The following is a 24,432-nucleotide window of genomic DNA, read 5'->3' on the forward strand; positions in this document are numbered from 1 at the left end:
CTACTCGACCGGTTAAAAATTGCTAGAAAACTAGACAATTTGGTAAGACTTGAAGACTGAGATTAAAAATGAAAATTACTTTACTAGTTTTAGACAGTATTAGTAAGAATTATTTGGCGCAAATGACTTGCTTCCGTTGCAAAGTCCAGTGTCAGAATGATGTGAGGGGACATAAACGTCGACATATTAGTAAGGCTAGTGTTGCGTCAAATACACTGGAGCATTTTCGATTTTTTTTCCTTACACTAGGTACTGTACCATTTTGTCGAAATAATTATAATATAACTTAGATTATACTCTAAAATTATTATAGACTATGTGTTCTTCCAGACTATGTATGCAAAGCAGCAAAATTGTAGGGTTGTTCTGTTACCTTCTAATAAACACCAAACAACCAAACTCTCGTATTTATATTAGTAAGATGTTTCTTTCATTCACATTATTTTTAAACGCTTTTTATATAATCAAACCAACATCAATACTAATGACATTCTAAACGTTAACGTCAGATCATTAACGAGGTACATTATCAGCAATAATTTCGATCGGAAATTAAATTTCCAACGCAAAAACTTGCCTAAAAAGGACTCAATCAAATACTCATCAATCAGCGATTGTCGTCTTAAAAAAAAGTTATATCCGCCGAGGAAATGGATTCCGATATCAACTGTCTTCGACAAAAAGAACGTGATAATAAGTAGCATATTTGTATTGCCATAATATTAAAGAAGTTTCTAAAAAATCTTAATCAAAAAAACATGTTAGTGCTACCTTTTCCCGTGACTTCTTCCGCGAAACTAAAAAACAAACTTAATAAGAACACTATGTTCAATGTATATCTCTGGCATATTTAATCGAGATCTTAATTTAAATGTATGTATATATAGATATTGTATGCAAGTAACACGACCGATTGTAAACTGAGCGAGTTTTAACCCAATTCTTTATAATTTTTCAAGTTAGTCGGGATTTTTTTTGGGTGTGAAATTGACTATTCGTTTCTTTTTACCTTTGTGTTCAAAAACGAAGGTACAAAGGATCTATTATTTCGTTTTAGAAATAAAGATGTATGATATCAGTATTTTGCGGAAAAGTGGGTAAGCGATTTGGAAGTTATGACGTGTTGCAGTGGCTCCACTTGAACATGGTCCAAACACCACGTGGCAGTGCGCCAACGATCGCTCAGAGATACGGTCATTCGAAAACTGTCCATTTTACTGATACACGATCGTGTTACCTTTTATAAGAGCTATACAAAGATTTATTGTAATAGAAAATAAATAAGAATAAGATATTTAATCCGTTCAAAGACAATTAAAAACACTAAATATTGCCGAAATTAAACTTATGTTATTGAAATTAGGGATACGATCAATATTGGATATACAAAAACGCAAAAAAAAAAATATAAGTAAGCGTTGTAACGTCGAAACAAAATCAGACTATTAAAATGAAATCTTTTCCAATAAATGATCTTTATTTGTAAATAAAATTAATATTAAAAATCGCTTTAATATTGCAATACCTATTTCGAAAGAAGTTACACTACTTATAAATAAATAAAAAAACTTATTCTAATCATTGCGTATATGTTAAAAGATTATTAATAGTAATTTAGAAATATTTTAAATAAAAGAAATCTTTTGAATAAAGTCAGATTAAATCGTATAAATGTTATCTGAGAGCTACATATTCAGTGGCTTACGGCCGCTTGGGAAATACAATAACAGTGTTTTTGCTCAATCCTATATAAAATTACTTCAATCTCAACAAATAACTATGAATAGGATTTTATATTAGTATCAATTTAACATCAAACGTATAATAATTATAATTTAAATGTGTTTAAATCGTTAGTGTTTTTTTAGCTTAAGGAAATTCAGAATGATCGTACTTAAACGTAGACGAGGGTGTTAATAGTTCCGACCCGAAAATGTATGTATAAAAGTACTAACACACTTTCCAATTAACAATCTTTTCCTCTAGTGTTTAACGGTTCAACATATACTTCCAAATATAATATAAAGCCAGAAACACCCTTTCAGTTTTGACTTCACAGTCAGACTCATAAAACTATGCAGGTGAAACTACAGGTGTGTAACCGGCTTTAAATCACACATTTAAAGATCATAAAGTTATTTGAATTTCCACTCCCAAAAACACATTTAGTTCTCTTACCATATAAGGAAAGAATGGGAAGGGGAAATGGGTTAAACGGAGCATAGGACGCCTAGGATGGAGAAATATTCTCTTTCCGTGCTCCTCCTCCTTCGATTAAAGTTATGCCATGCATCAGAAGATGCAGAAGTCTATAGGCAGCGGTCCCTTCGATATTTCGTCAAATTCAGATGGCTTGCTTACTCATTAACCACCATATGATATAAAAATAATAATTATTAAAAAAACAATATTGATAATTGTCTAAAAAAATCATCATTAGTGTTATCTGTATTCGACAATTGCAATTAACGATTACGAACTGTTTTCAATTTGCGACTTGATTATATCAACGTTCAAAACAAAATGTATTTGTAATTAAAACCACGACCCCCAAACGTACTAGATACGTGGACAAAACAGGTCAAACTATAGATCCGCATCAATATTATTTAATTTTATATACTGATTGTAGCTAATCAGATCTCCTTGAACGAATGACCCGGAGGCAAGACATCCGATCGTATGTCTTCATATTAACAGTAATTTGTCGTAAATATACATCGACTAATGAATCTTGAGACTTTGTAAGTTAATGTTTTTGAATCAATGGATATTAAGATCAAAGCTAATTTTATGAAGGAGACAAGAAAATGGGTCGGCGTATATTCGCAAATAAACAATTGCAAGTTCACTAATCTTACTAATATTATAAATGCGAATGTTAAGATGGATGTTTGTTTGAAAATATCTCGAGAAAGGCTGTATGGATCTCGGTGAGATTTAGCATAGTTGTTGAACATAGGAAGAACACGAAGCTACTAATTATGTTTGCTTTAAATTCCGCGCAGACAGAGTCGACGACCACAGCTAGTAATTCAATAAATCTGCTCATTTTATCTGCAAGAAGTATACAATTTAACCGCTATAAAAACTTATAAAATAAATATTTAGTCAAAGTTGAGTTGTTCACAAATGAACTCTGGAACTCATAGAGTTCATTTGTGAACAACGCAACTAAACAAAAACAATTTATTAAATTCAATATTCCTGTTTATAAGTTTAATTTAATCCCTTCTATAAGGAAAATGACTTCAATTGTTTGCAATACCAAAGTATTTTCCTTTTATTAGTCCTTGAAAATTAATCGGTACAAAATATAATTATGAAATTATCATACTGTTTTTTTTAGTATTAAGTCTCACTTATAATAATATTTTTTTATTAATAAAAAATTGTGCCAACCCTGAAATGAAAACTCTTAAAAGATAACTTGTTAAGTAATTACTTGTTTAATACAACACGACACAGTCGAAGGCCGAGCGCTGTGCGTGACGGACGTCTATATAGATTTTTATTTAAATTAAAAACGTGATAATGCTGTTACCTATATTCCACTTTTCCGCTATGGCGGTTGATATGTATGTTTTGTGGTACGATCAGACGTATGTGGAATTACCGTTTAATAATCCTCTGGTGAAAGCACTACCGTTAAAGTCACGGTGCATGTTCCTAACTATATGGTGTCTTGTAAGTTAACTTCTTTATTATTTTTTTATTATCTTTACATACATATAAATAAAATAAGCGAGCTTATCACCACCTCAAAGGCCGGCAACGCATCTGCGGTTCCTCTGGTATTGCTGATGTCCATGGGCGTCGTTGAACACCTCGGTGTTCCCGCTGCTGGTGTGCCCCCTTCTGTTATAAAAAAATTGGAGTGTCTGTTTGTAATATTGAAATAGGCGTTTTTTAATACATGTATATCTTACTAATATTATAAATGCGAATTTTTAAATGGATGGGTGGATTGATGTTTGTATGAAGGTATCTCCATAACGGCTGAACGGATCCGATTGAAATTTGGTATAGGCCTATAACATAGTCTTGAAGAACAGATGGGATAGTATTTAGGTGTTTTTATTTTATATTCCGCGTAGACGGAGTCGCGGGTGACAGCTAGTAAGAATATATAAATGGTATATACACCAAAATATTTTTACAATTTTTGTCTGTCTGTCTGTCTATCTGTCTGTTTGTTCCGACTAATCTCTGAAATGGCTGGACCGATTTTAACGGAACTTTTTTTGTCAGATAGATAATGTAATAAGGAGTAACTTAGGCTACGTTTATTGTAGAAAGATCCCCTTTTTTTTAGAAAATTAACTCGGACAAAGACAGGATTTCGCGCGGACGAATTCGCGTTGACAGCTAGCTTATTATCACAAGTATTTTGTTCGTATGATTAATATTTTTTCTTATATAATTAAGTTTATCAATAGTTGCTTTCGTCTATTATAGTCATCATATAATTGCCTCTATTATTATTGATTATATAAGTTTTTAACAGTTAACAATATCAAAGAACAATTTTTACACACGTGTGCTTCCAGACTATTTTCTACGTATATGTCAAATTTCAAAGAGATGCATACAGGGGTTTTCAAATAATCAAATAAACATCCATCCATCCAAAGATTCGCATTTATGATATAAAAAAAGAAAGATTAACACATGTCATTGGCTGATAATGTTTATTGTCTATGGATTTATTTTGGAACATTCCAGCGTTCCAGTGTTTAATGATGATATGTCTGTTTATAATAAGTCTATGACTACAGCCTTATAAAGGTAAAATAATTAAGATAGGTTAATCATATTATATTATATCTTTAAGAAATATAAAATTACTGACTTCTTAAGATTAGTAAGCGTTTCTGGTCATTTTTGGTACATCGTTATCTAGTTAACTGTAAATTGACCGGTTTCTTATTTGGTTGGCCATGAACGACGCGCTTCGAATTAAAATTCGCTACAAAAAATTAAATAAAACAACTTGTAAACTTGAATTTTAACTTGCATTACATCATTACATGCAGTATTTTTAGCCGACTTCAAAAAGAAGGAGGTTATATATTCGTCTGTATGTTTTTTCTTTTTATCTGTGTTAAAGCGTAAATCCGTCCCTGGTACTCCAATTTTGATTTTTTTTTATTGAAAGATAGTTCCTACGATCAATGACAGTTGTACATACATGATCGTGACATTGAAAAAATCACCAAATAAGAGATAGAAAAAAAAATGAATTAATAAAGGAAATATTTATTTCATACACACACATACGCGGGCAGTAGAGTTTATAAAAAAAATATTATGTTCGAAAACAAAAAAATAAATATTAAGAGTCAAGTTTGTGGTTAGAAAAGATTACTAATTAAGTTTTAAACTGACTAGAAGTTTAGTATTATAGATTTTGAGTTTAAGTTGAAAATGCGTTACAAAAATTTCAGACATTTATGCTTTCTTCGCGTAATTTCTTTCATAATAATGTAATAGAATACAAACTATAAAACAAAATTAATTTTATAATATCGTCAACATGATTTTATACAATAAACAAATTATCAAATGTAAAAAGATTCAAATCTAATTAATTCTCCATTTTATCTTTCATAGTAATAAACATTGTATCGAATTATTAATATTATTTTGAGATAAGAAACCAGGAAGACTTTTTACCTACGTAAATGATCAATAACCGATTTCTAAAAAGAGTTAACAAAGTAAAATGTAGTACTAAAGTTATGAATATTCCAATGCAACACGAGTATAATTATATCAGTAGATTATAGATGCACTTTTCATATACATGTTTTGCCGCAAGATTCCACTACTGCGAAATTCTTCTATAAAACATGTTGGTTTCTATTTTTATGAAGGAGCTGTCACCAGCGACTCCGTGTGCGCGGTATTAAAAAAACATAAACAGTACTGACTGATGCTTGGCTCCTATTGGTCGCAGCGTAATGCTATATAGCCTAAAGACTTCCTCTATAAATGGACTATCCAACAAAAAAAGAATTTTTCAAATCGGACCAGTAGTTCCTCAAATTACCGCGTTTAAACAAACAAACTCTTCAAAAGTAAAAACTAATACAGTTTTTTTTCGAACGGTCTCGCTTACAAAATACACTAAAATTAAATTTAATATAATTTAATAAAATTATTATTCTAAAAACAATTTTTTAAATCTTCCTTCATTATAATATGTGTTACTTGAGTCAAATACAATATTAATTAATAAATATTGAGATAAAATATAAGAGAACATCAAATAACCATCATTTACTATTACAAACTGCTAATGAACGTTCATAGATATCATTAAAAAGTTTATTGCGTGTCTATGATATCTAAATATGTCAATTATTTGCACAACAATGAAGTTACACAATATGTATAGTCAGTCAATGATAACAAGTTTTTATATACAAAGTATAGTGCAATTCAAACTTTATAGCAGCTCGTAATTGCGCACCAAGCATTGTGCGCAACAAATTTAAGCATTGACAAACATTGAGTTTCCACTGCCATAAAAATTGTTAAAACAAATAATTATTATCTCTGTTTTTAAACGAGTAGAAGAACTATGATGTAATCCACAACTAGTCTTTCTCCACTCGCATTTAGAGACGGACACACTTACCTGCGAAAATATCCACTCACCACAAACCGAAAGCGGCCGTAAAGTATGAATCTCTTTATACATGCCTTGTTAACTGAACTAAACACTCTTATGCAATGTGTAATCAACTAAATATAGGTATTCGTATTCTGGTACTTTGCTTCGACAAATAAAACGTCATTTTAATTGCTAAACCAACAGGTTTGACAGCTTTTGTCTGTAGACTTTATTACAAAGTAAGACTTTACCTATGCATTCGATTCTTATTTTTCTAGCTGACATTTAGCTAACACTTCTACTACTATTATTGTCAAGTTTCCTTTCCCGTATGCTTCAGTTACCTTCCTTTCTGAGTTCCGTCAAAATCGGTAAAACGCAGTCTTGCGGACAGACTTACAGACAGACAGACCAATAAATTTAAATATTGGGTTTTCGTTATCAGCAACTCAAATACCACGTGTACGAAATAATTTTTTTTCTGGATATCACATACAGACATTTCGATTATATTAATATGTATATATATTAATACAATAAACAATGTATCCGTGTTAAACCATCATGACATACCTCGACTCCAGCCGCCAGGATGTCGCGACAGGTTGTGCCTACGTCGCGACACTAATTATAAATGTATGTCGCCTGCACTGCTGTGCCAGACACAAAATTGCTGTATTACTTATTCTATGCATCGCAATGTTTGTGGTCCCAGAAATGTAATGTATGAAAAAAAAGTATTTCTCGTTGTTTGCACCAAAAGATACCATACGAAATTGGTTGACTTTTGAGGTAAATTTATGTTTGATAACTAATAAAAAGAAATATGTATACCATAAACTAAACACTTTTGGTTGTTAACCGTGATATGGTTCACTGCTATATGTAAGCCTAAATGAATGAATTACGTGAAACGTGACTGGATTAACATGGAAATGACGACTAAGATGACGGAAGACAGATCGATGTGGAGGACGAAAACTGTTGCGTGAACCTTACGTGGGTGGTACAAGCTACACGGACACAATTTGATGAACTGTATATAGTATATTTGTCGTGTAGTTACATTGCTGTGTGCAAGAGTAAGACAATGGAAACCCAATTAATCTAATTGTAACTTTCCATATCAATGATTTGAATTAACAACGTACTATTGTTTAGACCAAAGACTAACTATAGGAGATCTGTGTGAAAAGACCTTTATTATGCAATTGATATAACAAAAACTCTACATTTAACTCAGAACACGACTTAATATAATTTTTTTGTTGTTTACTTTCAGATACTTCAAATAACGTACCACATGGTCGCCTTCCTAAACGATGTCTTCGGAACCAACGCTGCAGCACCAAAGAAGAAGCCTATAATACGACTAATTAAAGATGTACTATTTAGCGTAGCTTTCCCCGTGGCTGTGTACGTTTCTAGTGCATTTTGGGGAATTTACGCTATTGATAAAGACTTGATATACCCAGAATATATCGCTAAATTATACCCAGAATGGGTCAACCATATTTTACATACGACTGTAGCTATTTTCATGTTTATTGAACTTCTAATCACTAACAGAAATTATCCATCTAGAAAAGTAGGGTTATCTGCCATGTCCACCTTTATTGTTTTATATATTTCATGGTACTTGACTGTGTATTTTATGACTGGTACATGGGCTTATCCTCTTTTCGATGAGTTAAACTGGCCATTAAGAATAGTGTTCCTTCTGTTTAGTTATTTAGTAGTTGTCGCGATATATATTGTCGCTGAAAAACTAAATTATATTGCAGCCGGTTCTAAACCTGAGAAGAACTTAAGTGGTAAACATAAAAAACGTTGATTAACATGAGTTGCATTTTGTTTTCTAAAATGTATCATGTTTTCACGTTTATGAAGAATCTAATAAGTTATTTTATAAAAATAAATGTTGAATTTTTTTCATTTCTTTTTTTAATCTGTCATAGAAAATCGATTTTTTGTCGTCATCATAACATCGATTACGCTGTGTACTTTGTAAAATTTAATACAACTCTATTTAACGATATTACAATTTATTATTATGTTAAGTATTATATTGGAATTCACCATAAAATCTAAAAACTAGGCATAATAAAAATTACGTCATTACATATCCAAGTTGAATCTAATTTTTCAATCGTATCTTTTTCATCAAATGCGATACACGAACAATAAAATTAGACATAGGTATTCTGACAGATTAGATAATTAATTCAAAATAATAAAGCAATATAAAAAAAATGAAACTCTGTTATGACTCATAATTTATTTAATTACATAAAATTCCTGTACAAATCTAAAACAAGTCTATTCTGTTTTATATTCATAAATATTAATAGCCAGGAATCTTACTAACCTTATCTTACTTCTTACTAATATTATAAATGCGAATGTTTAGATGGATTGATGTTTGAAGGTATCTCCGGAACGGCATAACGAATCTTGATGAAATTTGACACAGATTTAGAACATAGTTTGGAAGAACGGTTTTGCGGGTGACAGCTAGTTTATTATAAAATTATAACATTTATTTTTAATTTAATTTGATTTTCTAAAACGTTAAAACTTCAACAATTTAGTCAAAGTATATCGCACTTCGGGCATCTGTTTCTTGTTGTGCGTGTCCTTATTACTAGGGGTATAAGTGCTATATTCGTATGCCACTCTTCTATTGACAGCTGTCGCTATGTGTAGCACGTCTAAAGTGTCGTGATACTTGTCAATCGCCTGGCAAAGTTCTTGTATTAAGAAGGAGCCTAACGCAGTACGGAATGCCGCATAACCTGAAATAATTACTAGTCTTTATTTTGAACAAAATCCAGAAGAAATAAGATAGAATAAAACACACCCCTGATCTCACAATACATACAATAATACTGAGAAAACAATAAAAAAATACATAGATAATAGTAAATATGGAGGTAGTTTTTCTTGCAATATAAACTTCTATCAAGCGATCTACCTTCTAGTAAGTTCTATACGACTATTAGACGACTACAGGTGCCTTTGGAATCTACTGTAGAAATCTCACTAGAGAGGTTTAAAGTAAAGAAGATTAATATCTTCTTTAGCTACCTTCAACACTAGAGTACATGGTGAAGAAGTCAGCGTGCGAAGGTACGTGGAAAGTGAGGTCATCATCGGCGTCCAGCTGCACCGTCCTGCCGTCATCCATGTCACCACCGCGACAAGCCTACGTGTGACAATGTGACAGAAAATTAAGAATGGAGACAACAGAATCAATAAAAATAATGACTTTCGCATAATCGTCCGTGGTAATTGCCTTTGGATAAAATAGGGCCAAAAATCAGTGTTCCAGTATTTTTTCACATCATACAATGAATTATTGGGCTATACGTATTTATTAGACCTATTTTGTCGCCCTTTTTGTAAAGAATCGTTAAAAAGTATTAATATCATTAAATTAACATGTCCTTCTTAATATTATCAACGTAACCGTAATAAACTATTACCTGTATAAAGAAGAGTTTTGGCTTATTAACTAAACTCTTGTCTCCATTTTCCAGCATCTTAGTGACGTCACTAAACTGATATGGACGGTCCGAAGCGAACAGTTGGCCACCCTTATCACCGTGAGTCAGAATAGCGAAACACAAACATGACGTCATAGTGTGGTCCATACGACTTACTGAAAAACATACAAAAATATTCTATAAAATTAACGTTATTTATAAATTGAAGTTCAAAAGCATATTGTTATCCCTCTCATTTTCTTAGACAAAACTGAGACAACATTACTATATTTTATATCGATTTTTCAGATAATACCAGAAAATACAGGCCAGTTTTAACATTATAATTGTCCCTCAAACTGCAGTAAACCATCTACATTTATGCGTTGACTTTTTTACTTCATAATTAAAGTATTATATGCTAAGTATATCACGTAAGTTAATAACTACTAAGGTTTCTAAGGCGGATCTTCCATTACATTCTTCTTTCTTATGTTCGTGGAGCAAGATAAAAAGAAACGAAGATATGTAAAAAACCTTTGCTAATGCGATTAAACAATTGTTGTATTTCATTGGTCGCAAAGGAAGAACAGATCAACAATTATACATTACTTTGTCCCAATCATATTAAAGTAGCCTAAGTGTGGCTGGCTGAAGAGAGAGATGGCTATAGAAAATCTCAAAATAAAAAATAAGCAGATTGTCTATGGGCACGATTCAATGTTTGCAAAGTTGTTCTAACATCTTACTTTCCAGCGCCTTGTTAAGTATTTCGCCGTGATCCAAGTCATGGTAAGTTAGGACCTTGTATCCTAAATTGGAAAAAGTTTTCTTAAGTGATTCTACGTCTTTTTCTGTTCCTTTCCGTGGTGTCGGTGTTTGAAAACTACATGAAAAAAAGTAGAAACAAACGATTCTTTTTACACCATCGCATTACGATTTACGACTATTTCAACATCGCATTTCAACAAAAATATATTAAAACCATGTCTTTGTACGTACTTAAAATATCTGGTCATTTTATATTTAGTGTGATTAAATATCACAAGATATTTATCACCGGACATATCATAAAACAAATCTTCCGGATTGAATATCGGTTGCGCTTTGGTCACAAATCTTGTTTCATTGCGTGCATCATAAGTCTTGCTGGTGTTTTGACTGGAATGGAAGTAGAAAGACGAATTAACTTTTCTTTTCTTTTAACCTTAAATTCACTATTTCATATAAATTGTATTGAAAAAAGTTGTATAAGAAAAAGAACATAAACTTAAACTGATTAAGGCAATGAAGAATTTATATGAAGTTTCGTGAAACAATTTATGGTATTTCGAAAAATCAAATATAATTAATTACCTGTCATAAATAATCTGTATATCGCAAATGATAAAACCTAAATATTTACCTTGAATTTGTTGGATAACTTGGATTTACATCTGAGAAAGTTTCTTCCATTTTAACAAAATAAACGAATTTGTTAGTTTAAAAAAATAGCCTGCATAAAAACCTAAAAAATTGTTTATACGACACTGGACGCACTTCTGCAAAAATGATAAGTTGCCGAGTGTTCAACGTATGATAAAATGATAAGTAAACCGCTGATATTGATAGTGCCGTCATATTCATATATCCACTTTTGACCCATTTATTTAGTTCAATTTATTTTTTCTACGGACAATTAATCGACTTCAGCTAACATGTATCCGCCTAAAGGCTTGAGTCTTAGCTTTTAGTTGATACTTCTATATGACTTTGCTAAGTATGCTACTATTTTTGTTGGTGTTGCTACCAAAATCTATCAATTATAGATATCACTTGACACACCGCCCGCGCGGAATAAAAAAAAAACGTAATAAGTAGCCTACATGTTCTTCCAGACTATATTCTACAACTGTGCCAAATTTCATTAAAAAGAGTTGAGCCATTCTAGAGATACCTTCAAAAAAGCAACTATCCATCTGTCTAAACTTTCGCATTTCTAATATTAGTAAGATTTACTATGGCCTAGTCACTCCTAAATTGTATACGCTGTAAACCTCTCGGTGGAGATATATGATGAACTGAAGACGACGAATAAGTCTAAACTTTGTTAAAACTGTCACATTAAGTTTGAGATGTCTAAAGTGAGAAGGTACAAAAAAATAAGGCTCTGAGACTATAAATAAAACGATTTAAACTACATGTTGCCCATTTGAAGGCACTAATAGTTCTACTGGTCAAAATAATCCGCCCGTAGTCAATTTGTAGTAGTGGGGATGAGAGTCTGTGTCAGTGTCTGCATAACAGAATAAGCTGACACTGCATTTAAGAGGGGAAACGACAACTATTTCTTTATCAAAATTTATTTACAAAGACTTTGTATAATACATTAAAAATTTTATATGACAACATGAGATTCAAATCCTTCCACAATAAATTTAGTATCTTCATCTTCCTTTTTCTTACGTCTTGATCGTCTTTTACGGTAACTCCATTTGACAGTACTTAAGTTCATAGTAGTAAGGCATTTCTTAAACAAATGACACAAACTTTTATAAAAAGTTAATACACTTGTAGCACCTTTTAGGTACTGTTCAATAAAATGTATTGGGTCATCTTGGTTTTCTAATTTTAGAGCTATATTATATATAAATGTTCCATTGTAACATTTGGAATAATTTGTACTTCTAAATGGATCTCCACACAAGTTATTGAGGCCATTAAACTGGAGCAAACAGCTTTGGAACTGTGCAAATGAATGTATTTTCTTTACATCATAACTTTTAGGCCTCTTCCTAATGCTGTCATCAATTTCGAAATGTTTTAAAAGAACACTACCAGCTATAAGACAATCTTCATATTGAATCTTGTGTTTGTTTAAAAATAATTCTTCATCAATTGACGCTGGTACAAAAGGACGCTTCTTCAGTTCTTCAATTTTTTTAGAATGTTTGTTATTGAAGAAATTGTGACCTCGGAATTTTCCAATTTTCTCATCAATAGCATCTAAGAATACATAAGTTAGTATCAAGCTGTGAACATGAGCCAGAGGTACACTGCAGCTCCTTATCCACCATAGAATTGATATCATGTATAATTGAAAATTATGTGGCAATAACTCTATGGCTTCATAGTCTAATGGCATTTTCTGTTCTAGGAAATGATAAAAATATTTCTTTAATTGTTCATTATTTAATTCATTAAATGGTGTTTCTATAAATCTTGATATTGAATACTCTTTATCTACTAACAACCTCTTATAATTAGAATTGTTTTCTCTGCTGACATATACAAAATGTTCATGTGAAAAGTCTGTTAATATATCAAACACATATCTAAGTATTGGCAATGCGCACAATGATGCATCTTCATCAGAATAATCTTCTGCCTGCGGTGAACTAAAATACAATTGATGAGTATACAGATTGATATAGAACCTTGGAACCTTATTTAATCTTATATACTCTGCCAGCCATTCTGGCATACCATTAATATGATTATTGTTTGAATTTTGCACATCTGAATCTGTGTTTTCTTTCGTTGATGATGTAGAAGAACTATCATCACTTTCCTCATTGTCAGTTTCCTCGCTGCTATCAATTTCATTATCATTTAAAGTAATTTGTATGTTTGTATCTAAACAGTCTAAAGGCTCTTCTTTACATAGATTGAAGTATTTTAATGACAAACAATGTGTTCGATGGTAACCGTTAATGCTTTTTGTAATTGTAGTAAGTACTTTGTTTCTTCTCTCCTTTTTTAATCTTCCTAATATTTTACTTATAGCTGAATCAAGAGATTCATCCTGCAGCCATTTAAACAATGAATGGATGTTTCTTTGTTGTTCATTTCTTTTGATCCTACTTTTTTGTAATTTTAATTGAGAAAAAAATTTGTTGAAAACTCTCTTCTCTACAAAATCATTTCCAAGTAATGTTGCCAGCAATGGTAGTAGTTCTTCTTTTAAACCACCAAAGTTTGCAGCTAAATATTCGACTTTAAAAATCCTGCATTCCATGACATGCACTTTTACATTGTTGAGGACAATCTGTTTTGGTTTAATTTCAAGTGTATTAAAAGGTATGTACAGAACATTGTAAATAAAGAAATCTGAATCATAACTGAGAACAGGGCAGTTCAAATATCTAGCCATAGCGGCGATTTCATCGTCAGCTTCAAATTCACATGTTGTGTACGGGACCATCATTTCTATGAGAACTTCTTTAAAAACATCCCTAAGCAGTAATGGAAATATTTGTAAGCTCGATTGTGTGACAGGATCTAATCGAGATGCCCCATTTATTTTAGATCTTAGTCTGTTGTATGCAGTTTTTAGCTTTCTCATCTCATAGCTTCCGTCGAAAAGAACATACGGATTGAGATTGCATTTTCGTAGGCTTTTGAAAAATGTTCTTATATATGATGCAAATTTGTCGTAGTCGCCGCCAAAGGCTGAGAAACAATTCAGGGACCGATACAATTGTGAACACAGGCTATGGCCATCAATCACAAGATTACAATCATGAAGATAATGTCGACGTAAAAAAATGTCTTGGTTACTATTTATATACGTAGTTAAGCCTCTAACTCCCATATTTTAAGCTTCTCTCAAATAGGAACAATTTGATGAAAAATTCATTTAGTAAATATTAACAAAAGCTTTTTATTTAAAACTATTCAACAAGTGTTTTTAAATTTGGAGTTTTGGAGGTTATGTCAGTTTTGTTCCATTTTTTGTCATTTTGTTAAAACATATTTTACGGCTCTAGGTGTCAGCTTGCTGGTTTTGGTTTAAGCCAACATATTTAATTTTTTAAAGTTTGCGTTTGTCACCATTTGCCAATACCTATCTCAATGTGAAATCATAAATTAGTAGTAAGATTTAAAAATATACAATGGTCTTAAGAAAGCGTTTACATAAACAAAATAACAATTTTCACTTTGGTAATTTTTCCCGACAATGTCAAAAACGGCGTTATTCATTGCAACATTAGCCCTGTTCTGTCATTTACTTGTCACTCTCGGACGCCCAACATCATCAAACCATAACTTGTGATATTGCGCCGGCGTGTTCGTTCGTAGTGAAAGAAAACTATAACACGTGTTCGAAATAAAAGGATAATTTCTAACGAAGTTATACTTATCTTATTTATTCAAGTCTAAAAGCAATAAAGACTCGTAAGTATTTTGAATCTGTTCCAACAATTACACCACGTTTTCACTTTATTACATCGCGTGGGGTTAACATAAATATTTTCTTGTATGCCGTAGGTTTTCTACAATGACTGAAGAAAAAGAAGTGGCGACTGAAACCAACGGTCAAGAAAATGATAAAGAAAACAATGCCGAGGAGGAAACTAATTTAGAAAGTGCCGTCATTCGGCAAGTTGAATACTATTTCAGTAAGAAACATATTTTTGTCTTTTGAATTTATTTACGAAGATGACATTTAGATTGGTCTAATATTAACTTTCATTCAAATTTTTATAAAAAATCAGTAGAATCTTCAAGTAAAAAACTAATTACTAAATAATACAAATTGTTAGCATATGTCATATGTTTAACATGTCTTATCTCAGGTGATGTGAATCTCCCCCGGGATAAGTTTTTGCGAGAACAAGTAACATTGGATGATGGTTGGGTGCCTCTCGATGTGCTCACCAAGTTCAACAGGCTGGCTAAACTTAGTACGGACATAGAAGTCATTGCTAATGCCCTTGCCAAATCAACATCTGGTCTCCTTGAGGTTTGTATAAAAACAATTAAAATACTTTCTTGCAACAATAAGCTTCTTAAAATGTTGAAAGTGCTTTGATGGGTTACTTTACTTTATACTATACTTAAATATGAATAAAATCTGTAGCACCATACTCAAAGTCCTTAATGAGTAATATATGGCAAGAGTGTTATAAATCATTAATGAGTAGACACTTATTAGTATAATTTAAACAACTCTATTTATCCACTATCAATCTCAATGGTACAAGTAATTTTTACCCTTATTTCATAACAATAAATGACTAAAGATACACTTTTTTCCTTTATATTTAGATTTCAGATGATAACAAAAAAGTAAGACGGAATCCCGAGTTGCCAATCCCAGAGATGAACGAGGAGCGGCGCAAGGAGATGATGGCAAGAACTGTCTATGCCAAAGGTTTCCCTAAAGATTCAACCTTGGATGACCTTCTTAAATTCTTTAAAGATTATGATGGTGTTGAAAATATTATAATGAGAAGATATCAGGACAGACAGACCAAGAAAAGACATTTCAAGGGATCAGTGTTTTTAACTTTTAAGACTAAAGAACAGGTATGTAGTCAAAAATACAATTACTATTTACTTTTGTTTATTCTAAGTTTTATCCAATAATCTAGACATTTTCCAAGTAAATTCAATAATATTGACATATTGCCCTATTCATTTTCATGGCAAGTTAAAATAAAACTAGAAAACACATCAATTAATATAGTCCTAAACATTCCAGTTAACACTTTCAATGCCACCAACACTTCTCCAAGTCCACATTTAGCAGCATTGGATGTGTTAAATTTTGTTACAAAAGTTCTGATTATTCAGTCATTTTTTTCAGGCTGACAAATTTATGGAAAACAAAGGTATGAAACACAATGACACAGAACTGATTGTTCTTTGGCAAGACAATTATCTGCAGATGAAGCAAGAAGAGCATGCTGCCAAAAAAGAACATAGAAACAAGAAAAATAAAGAAAAAGAAGTGAGTATTTTAAGTATCCTTTAGCAATTACATTGACAACTTTAGTTGATTAGTCTTTCTAATTTTTTTATAGTAAAAGGCAATCTAGCAAGTGGCCACTTGAATTTACCAAAATAATAAAACATTGCCCATATGCATTAAATCAACAGAGGAGGGGATGCAATGAAAGAGGCTGTTTTCCCATACCATGTGTCCCCTCCACAAACAATTTCACATACCATTTCCATCTTTCTATTTATTTATACTTATCCACCCTCTAGGATCTCTTACCTAATATTCTTCATCTAATCCAGAATTTGAATCGTCAATTTTAAACATAATATTTATAATGTTGTAATAAATTTTCCTGCATTTCAGGAAAAGAAAGAAGAGAAGGAATTCAAACTGCCGACCGGCACTGTGTTGCATTTTAAGCAAGAAAACGAGAAAATGACCAGAGAAAATATTAATGAAGCCTTAGTTGCATTAGGTAAGACTTTGATTTAATAAAATTATATTTATATTATGAATGTGAAAGTTTGGAGGGGTGTTCAAAAGTAACTTCAGATCGGCTCCATAGATAAAAATTTGTTATAGATGTAGAACAGTCTAGATAAATATATTATGTTACTATTATCAGGAGGAAATAATTCTTTTTAAATTAATTATCAGGTGCAGAGATAGCTTTTATAAGCTACAAAATTGGAGAAAAAGAAGGTTGGGTGCGACTCACGAAAGAGGATGCAGCCAAAGAGGTAGCGGTGAAAATACCAGATGGAAAACTGACAATTGAAGACACAGAAGTTGTCTTCAAACTTCTTGAGGGTGATGAAGAGAAGGCATATTTAGATAAAACGATTGAAGAAATGTCGAAACGTCGCAGAAACCAGAAGAACTTCAAACAGAATAAAGGAAAGAACTACAAAGGGAAACAGAACAGGAAACGTAAACAGGATGACCATGGTGATGCACCACCTTCTAAGGTTAAGGCTGATAGTTAGTTATTACATTGTACTGAATTTATTAATCTAAGGATGCTTCCATATTACAAAGAAACAATTTCAAGATATTTCCTATACATAACTATAAACCTGTGATTAAAATAAATATTTATTCCAGAATCGTAAATATTGATAACTTTACAGGGCACATAAACATAATAGTTGAGTTCTGTGCTATTAAAAAAAGGTTGATCAGAAAATTATATCCTATTTGTTTCAGTACTCAAGTAGAGTTCTAATTACTGTAATACTGTTAGATATTAAGAGTAAAATTTAAACAGCCTTAACTATATATGCATCTAAATGCACATAATTAAAAAAAACTAATATACATATAATTAAATGCAGGTTACAGTTGTTACATAGGTTGTAAATCAGGAACTAAGTTCCTCTCTGTAATCTGCTAAATTTGTGTAATTAAAATTACTTTTAAAATATAGTTGTTTTATTGATTACTGTACATGATAGTTATCGGACGCATTTAATTTATTCACAATGCGCTATCTAAGCGGCAAAGTATTCAACGTTTTCGTCGAAATCAACCAATCATCAGCCTATGTTAGTTCCACTGTATGCAGTGCGCTGCTTTCTGCATCCAGCAATTTCCTGTCATCAGAGGTCATCCTCCCAACAGGAAGGAGAGCGCACCGCGATTCTGGTACCCCCACCTTGGCCACCATTCCAGAATCAAAAATCTGTAACCTAACCACTTAATGATTCATTTAGTATATGGAAGCAAGTTTCGAGCTCAGCTTTGAGAGTACATTTTATCAAAACGATTTTGATAATTGCCAAAGAGTATATAATTGCACATAAAAGGTTGGTTTTGTTCTATGATGAAAATATTGTCTATGATTATTAGACAACTATTTGTCAGTGTCAACTGAACTGACACATGATTGACAAGAATCGATGAAATAACCACCAACACCAATAATTTTAGCTTCCTTATTTATTTATTTACGCTACTGTGAAGTCGAGAAGAAAGTTTAAATATTGTAATATATGACTGACATTAATTTTATCGGGATTATGTTTTTAAAATAAAAAAACATGAAGACGGATCCTGAATTAAAAAGTGAATCTGAGACTCCCGGGCCCGTAGTGACCGGCGATGTGATAGGGGACACAGCGTATAGCGAGCGCTTTGTGTTGAAAATATTGTTAAAATTAGCAAACTTGGACTCTTTGAAAGATGAATTAAACGAAAAAGCCTTCGAAGACGATATCTGCACTCTTTGGGATATGACGGTGGAAAGGGACGTTGTTTTGTTCTTGTTAAAACATAAGGTATTAAATCTTTTTAATTTTGCATTGCCGACTATAGAAACACCTCGTTACATTGAGATATTTGTGGGTATAATTGGAAATATGTGCTGTCAGAAAGAAGCTGTGAACACACTCATAAAAATGGATGAATTTTTAAATTTGCTACTGGATTACATTAAGACAGATGACAGTTTGATACTCATACAATTGCTGCGTTTGGTGAGTTCCGCATTACCTTCGATGAACAGTGAAGACATAGCAATCTGGTTAAACATGTTCAATAAAGTTGGCTATTCAGAAGCGCTTTATTATATCCTAAAAAACTCATCAAACAAACAGCTTCTAGTGACCGCATTAGAGAATTTAAATACAATTTGTTCATATTGTAACATACAAAAATATAGAAATCAATATTTTGAACATTTTGTTTGTAAAGAAGCCCTTACTTCAATGACAACAGCTTTCACGGAACTTAGTATCACACAAAAAGAAAGCTTATCAAAAGACGAATTGGAGAGAATTATGATCATAAGTTTACAAATGACTTTAGATATGGTTAGTTTTGAAAAGCCCACAGAAATATTTGATGATTGTAATGAAAATGTCGGGACAATCATAAGTACTATCTTGGGATATTATGAAGCTAAACTTGTACAAGAAAAAGAAATTGATTCCGATCTGGTTGACTTACTGGAATGTATAAATAACATAATCAGGATTATACCAATTAGTCAAGAATGTGAACCAGATAAATACTTTAACACATGTTACAGTATGTGGAAAGCTCTAAAATCTATAACAAATGTTAATCAAAATGGGGATAGTAACTTTGAAGAGGTAGATAAAGAGGAGTTTCAAGAATTTGTTAAGAATATGAAGCCATCTCTAAGTGTTGTAATGTGTAAGTACATGCAGGAATGTTCTCAGGAACATTTGTTTAATGTATTGGATAAAATTGGTAATGATAATGAGGACATATTAATGTCACTCACAGATATGGATATGAAGGTTGCAGTATCTAAAAGAATTTTTGATTATAAAACAAGATTAAATGAGAATTTCGATTCATAATTGTTTTTTTTATCTTTTATTGTGCGTTAAATATGACAGTGGGGACCTTACAGGTAGGTCTTTTACTACTCAAAAATTAACAACTCTTTGTTCTTTGGATTCAATAGTTTGTCACCTATTATGGGTAAAAACGTCAGCTCTATGTGAAGGGTAAGACAAAAACATTTAGCTTTGCTGTTCTTAACATCAATACTTTATTATATTTTCACTTCTTTTCTTAGTATTAGGTTGAAGGTTAATGTGGGTAGTTAGTAAATAAAACGTCATTTATATGGGATTATATATTTTGTAGACATTATAAAGCAACATTTACATTACCATAAACGAGTTTCGTACCGTCGCGAGTGCGACGGACTAAAACTATTCGAATGTAACAGTACATCGTAACAACGCTCGCACGGCGGCCATCTTGGCCTCGCACACTACACATTTATTCATCACATTAAAAAAAAAAACGTACACCACAAATACTGAAAGGGAGAACAGAGATTAATAACTGTATATTTTACATTAAATGTACTTATAAACTAACTAACCACGAGCCTACTTGCCCACTACCGGGGCCGAATCGCACAATTTAAATATCAATTCGTAAATATTTAGAATATTATATCGTTAAAGAATAAAAACAGAATAAAGACTAGACTTTACACTGATCAACGACAAAATGGCTAACAGCAACAAATCGCGAGTGACGCCGCTCTGCGGGAGGCAGCGACCTTAAACTTAAAAATAAAGCGACGCGCGCCGCCACTGGCAACACCGGTCCAGACGAACAACTCAGGGTAGCCAGTTCATTCTTTTATTTAATTTTCTATGTAATCACAATTTATAAATGACATACTGGCCATACTTTCATGTTTTATTGCATTACTGTATTATAAATATCCCCGCGTCGTCTGGAGCGAGTGTTGCCAGTGCTCTACTCAAATAACTGAGCGAACAAATAATATAGCATCCTTAAAACGTAACATGTGACCGAGTCACCGCCCCGCAGAGTACTATATCAATACACTACAAAACATACTTGTTACCTACTCAATAAATTACATAAATAATCTGAATTTAAAAACAAATCTTAGGCTTCTGATAATAATTATTGTTTATCGAATACACGACAGCTGTTAGCTACGCTTGACTCCGCACATTGCGACTGTCCCGTAATTAAACAATCATTAGGAAGCCTCAAAAGTTCCTTAAAACTTTATTATTCTTGCTGCATCTACTTTGTAGTAGCTTATCATTTAGTAAGACAGTGCAATGTGCAGAGTAAAAGGAACAGGAGAAATAATATTTACATAAAGAAGCGTAGACAGAACAAGCCCGCGAGTGATATGAACGCGTAGTGAACCCCCATTTGTACTGGCAGGGATATGTATCATTTATAACTTGTGACATTAAACAGTTAACATATTGCATTGCTTTTTATATCATCAAATCTTAACGTTAGAGCATAATTTACTTTGAATTTCAATAATTTATCCTATCCACATCAAGTTTCGTCATACAGTGAACTATACGAGAGAAAAGTGTAAATACTTATCGTATAAATAGTAAAAGCGAAATTCCAACAATACTTTACGATAGCCAAAACCCATCCAATTTGTATATTTTTTTTGAAATGGTCCATTTTTGGCACATTATCGTCCAAATATGTATAAATAATACTATGCGACGCGTGGTATGGCAACACCAACGCTACAATTATAAATTTACAAGAATTTTTAATAAAATTTAAGCAATTTTACCCGATATTGCAGGAAATTTTTAATTTATAATGTGGCAATACTTTCTTAGTAACCCCACGTATGCACCCGTTTCAAATGTTACCATACACATTTCTTTTTAACCTGTCTTTTTTTCTGATAAATTTCGCCTTTTGATATATCATAAGATTGCAATAAAAATAAAGCCTCTTTAAATTAGATCAACCTGTAAAGATCTAATGTGCGTGTTTGTAAAATACGTTCAATTTGAAAAAAATATTTAAGAAAATGTCTATGGAACGTTTGAAACAGGACTTAGCCCCTTACGAATATTCTCTTTGGTACATATTTGTGAGCAAAGACAATCGAATATAGTCTGTTCGAATATAATATAAACGACAAGCCTTAAAGCGACAAGGATGCTTAATAACACGGAATACTATCGTTGCCAATATATTATGAACGTTACGTCTAACGCATTAAGGTAGATTTTTAATTCCATCGATTAATGTTGCACTAGGGTCGATCGTATAGACCTCAAGGCGATCACTGGAATGTTCACATCGATACACCGTACATTCGCACGGACACATTACACATATTGCTTTTATTTTAAGCGTATTAACTTCGAGTAGGCACGACATCTATTTTGTACTTACACGAAACACTAAACACGATTAAATATACTAAATATATATTTAGAAACAACCTAAGTCCCCGTTTTCGTTGTCTTGAACGGACTGTGTTGACAGATAATGGCTACGGGGTCACACGATGACAAACCTCAGGGTTAACATATTGGTGTTAACACGGCAAGGAGTTGTCGATACATCGGATTATTTAACAATAATATCGTGATGAATCACTGAAATATTACTACAAATACTAAAATACAATTTCAACAGACGAAATAATGATAATATTTCAAAATAAAACGTCACGATTGCAAAGATTAGATCCGATTAAAAAATCCTAGTGATCCGAAAAAACTTCTTTGTAATCTATTGCCCACTTCATAAGTATTAAATTTGCAATATTTTAAAATGACTTCAAAAACAATTGTCATTAAAAATCTGAACACAAGTTCGCGGGTAAAAATATAACAGATAGCATAAAATGCTATATACCTTTGCTGATATACCGTAAAAGAGTTTAAAAGTAACAAATCAGGCAAAACTCAATCCGACTGTCGAATCCAGCAAAAAAAAAAACAAATCGAGTAATTTTTTAGCACAATCGATTAATCGTTAATCGGAATAACCGTCCTATAGTGTGGATAATCGAATAGAATCGATTGAGAGGTGTACAGCGCAGGATAAGGGGTGAGTGGGGAACAAGAAGACTACTATACGAGATTGCTCTCCGTGGGTGGGGTGTGGGGGTGATGTGGGTGTTGGGGGTCTACGCTCCTGAAAAGCCGTACACCTCGAGGACTCGTATCTCGAAGTCCCCGCTGGGGCAGAGCGGCGGGTTGTTGAACGTGGAGCAGCGGTCAGTCTTCCCGAACCTGATGTTCTCGTCCATCCAGATCGCTTGTCCATCACTGGAATATTAAATATTAAACATAAGCTGTCGAACTTTGGGTACATACGTATAGTTTTAGCATATCGACACACACATTTGTCACCAGGATGTTATTTTTTATATTTCATTTTATGCTAGCGGGAAAAACGCATCGAGTCGATATGAACTTTGATCCGACTTGACATCATCAAGCCGGTAGAAAAACTCCCCACGATTTCCACAGAACCATATAATCTTCTAGCCGACACTTACGTCACAATGTCTACCTACCCTCCGCCTATGGTGATCATAGTGTTATCAGCGGCCATAAACAAGGAGTTTGCGTGCGAGGTCTTCTCGCCGTCGCCCTCGGTCTCCTGCAGACAGCCGACCCAGGGGTACTTGGCGCGCACGGGGTGCAAGCTGCAAGGGGGTATAGAGAAGTGAGACTAACCCGCCGCCGATGGTGATCATCTTGGAGTCTGCGGCCATGAAGAGCTCGGAGCCGTGAGCGACGCGGTGCTCCTCGCCCTTGCCCTCCGCGGCCGCGCCGCCCGCGTTCGCCGAGCACCCCACCCACGGGTACTTGGCGCGCTCCGGGTAAAGGCTGCAATACGCACGCCGCACTCATTTAAGCAAGGTTTTCACTTCACTATACTCAGAATAACAACTCAGAATAAAATTAGTCTCCAAAACTATCAAAGTATAGTCGGTCTGAGCGTACTGTAGTGAAAACCCATTTTAAAGTTCACAGTAATCTTCTCTCCATTAATTTCTCAAAATTCAATTAAATATCTGAATAGTTTGGATATTTGAAGCTTACAAAAAATGTAGAGTCAACTAAAAATTTAAATTATAAAATTTGATATAAGACCTCGTGTGCATGAAGTGTAACCATTTGTCAAGAAAAAAATCTAGATAAAAACAATAGTAATAGAAAAGTGAAGAATATATTTAATATAAAGACTAGCATAAATTAAACTAAGCAAAGATTAAAAAAGTTGTTAAATGAATAAAAAGAAATAACTACAGTTAATTTCAATGCGTGCAAAGTTAAGACTAAGAAGATAAATAATTAAAGCAA

General features: G+C 32.8%; 6 protein-coding genes across 10 annotated transcripts in view; 3 read left to right on the forward strand and 3 right to left on the reverse strand.

Annotated features, from left to right (window-relative positions):
* The first annotated feature begins 3,466 nt into the window (after window positions 1-3,466).
* On the forward strand, window positions 3,467-8,554 carry LOC106127521 (androgen-dependent TFPI-regulating protein). Its single transcript, XM_013325608.1, has 2 exons — window positions 3,467-3,687; window positions 7,902-8,554. The coding sequence occupies exons 1-2, from the start codon at window positions 3,535-3,537 to the stop codon at window positions 8,451-8,453; spliced, it is 705 nt and encodes a 234-aa protein (XP_013181062.1). The 5' UTR covers window positions 3,467-3,534; the 3' UTR covers window positions 8,454-8,554.
* Window positions 8,555-9,128: 574 nt separating this feature from the next.
* ICE (protein) lies at window positions 9,129-11,803 on the reverse strand. Its single transcript, XM_013325618.1, has 6 exons — window positions 11,510-11,803; window positions 11,107-11,265; window positions 10,854-10,990; window positions 10,105-10,280; window positions 9,707-9,824; window positions 9,129-9,414 (listed from the first exon to the last, which is right to left on the reverse strand). Exons 1-6 carry the CDS (start codon window positions 11,557-11,559, stop codon window positions 9,191-9,193), a joined length of 864 nt encoding a protein of 287 aa, XP_013181072.1. The 5' UTR covers window positions 11,560-11,803; the 3' UTR covers window positions 9,129-9,190.
* Window positions 11,804-12,464: 661 nt separating this feature from the next.
* ast (single-strand DNA endonuclease protein asteroid) lies at window positions 12,465-14,989 on the reverse strand. The gene has a single exon (XM_013325892.1). It carries the CDS (start codon window positions 14,675-14,677, stop codon window positions 12,482-12,484), a length of 2,196 nt encoding a protein of 731 aa, XP_013181346.1. The 5' UTR covers window positions 14,678-14,989; the 3' UTR covers window positions 12,465-12,481.
* A 127-nt stretch (window positions 14,990-15,116) lies between these two features.
* On the forward strand, window positions 15,117-18,234 carry La (La autoantigen-like). The gene is made up of 7 exons (XM_013325893.1): window positions 15,117-15,261; window positions 15,355-15,485; window positions 15,663-15,829; window positions 16,135-16,395; window positions 16,676-16,819; window positions 17,177-17,288; window positions 17,471-18,234. Exons 2-7 carry the CDS (start codon window positions 15,365-15,367, stop codon window positions 17,797-17,799), a joined length of 1,134 nt encoding a protein of 377 aa, XP_013181347.1. The 5' UTR covers window positions 15,117-15,261; window positions 15,355-15,364; the 3' UTR covers window positions 17,800-18,234.
* A 442-nt stretch (window positions 18,235-18,676) lies between these two features.
* LOC106127456 (uncharacterized) lies at window positions 18,677-20,139 on the forward strand. The gene has a single exon (XM_013325534.1). It carries the CDS (start codon window positions 18,853-18,855, stop codon window positions 20,137-20,139), a length of 1,287 nt encoding a protein of 428 aa, XP_013180988.1. The 5' UTR covers window positions 18,677-18,852.
* A 266-nt stretch (window positions 20,140-20,405) lies between these two features.
* sky (GTPase-activating protein skywalker) overlaps window positions 20,406-24,432 on the reverse strand; it is a 60,930-nt gene continuing 56,903 nt past the window's right edge. For 4 of the 5 annotated variants that reach the window (XM_013325710.1, XM_013325712.1, XM_013325709.1 and 1 more), the window contains 2 exons: window positions 23,803-23,955; window positions 20,406-23,388 (listed from right to left, as the gene is read on the reverse strand). In XM_013325710.1, the coding sequence (XP_013181164.1) occupies window positions 23,247-23,388; window positions 23,803-23,955 (295 nt within the window). In that variant the 3' untranslated portion in view covers window positions 20,406-23,246. Of the gene's footprint in view, window positions 23,389-23,639; window positions 23,772-23,802; window positions 23,956-24,432 lie in introns of all 5 variants that reach the window. The other variant, XM_013325711.1, reaches the window with a different exon arrangement.

Source organism: Papilio xuthus, unplaced genomic scaffold (genome assembly GCF_000836235.2).
Source record: "Papilio xuthus unplaced genomic scaffold, Pxut_1.1 DF824655.1, whole genome shotgun sequence".
NCBI lineage: Eukaryota > Metazoa > Arthropoda > Insecta > Lepidoptera > Papilionidae > Papilio > Papilio xuthus.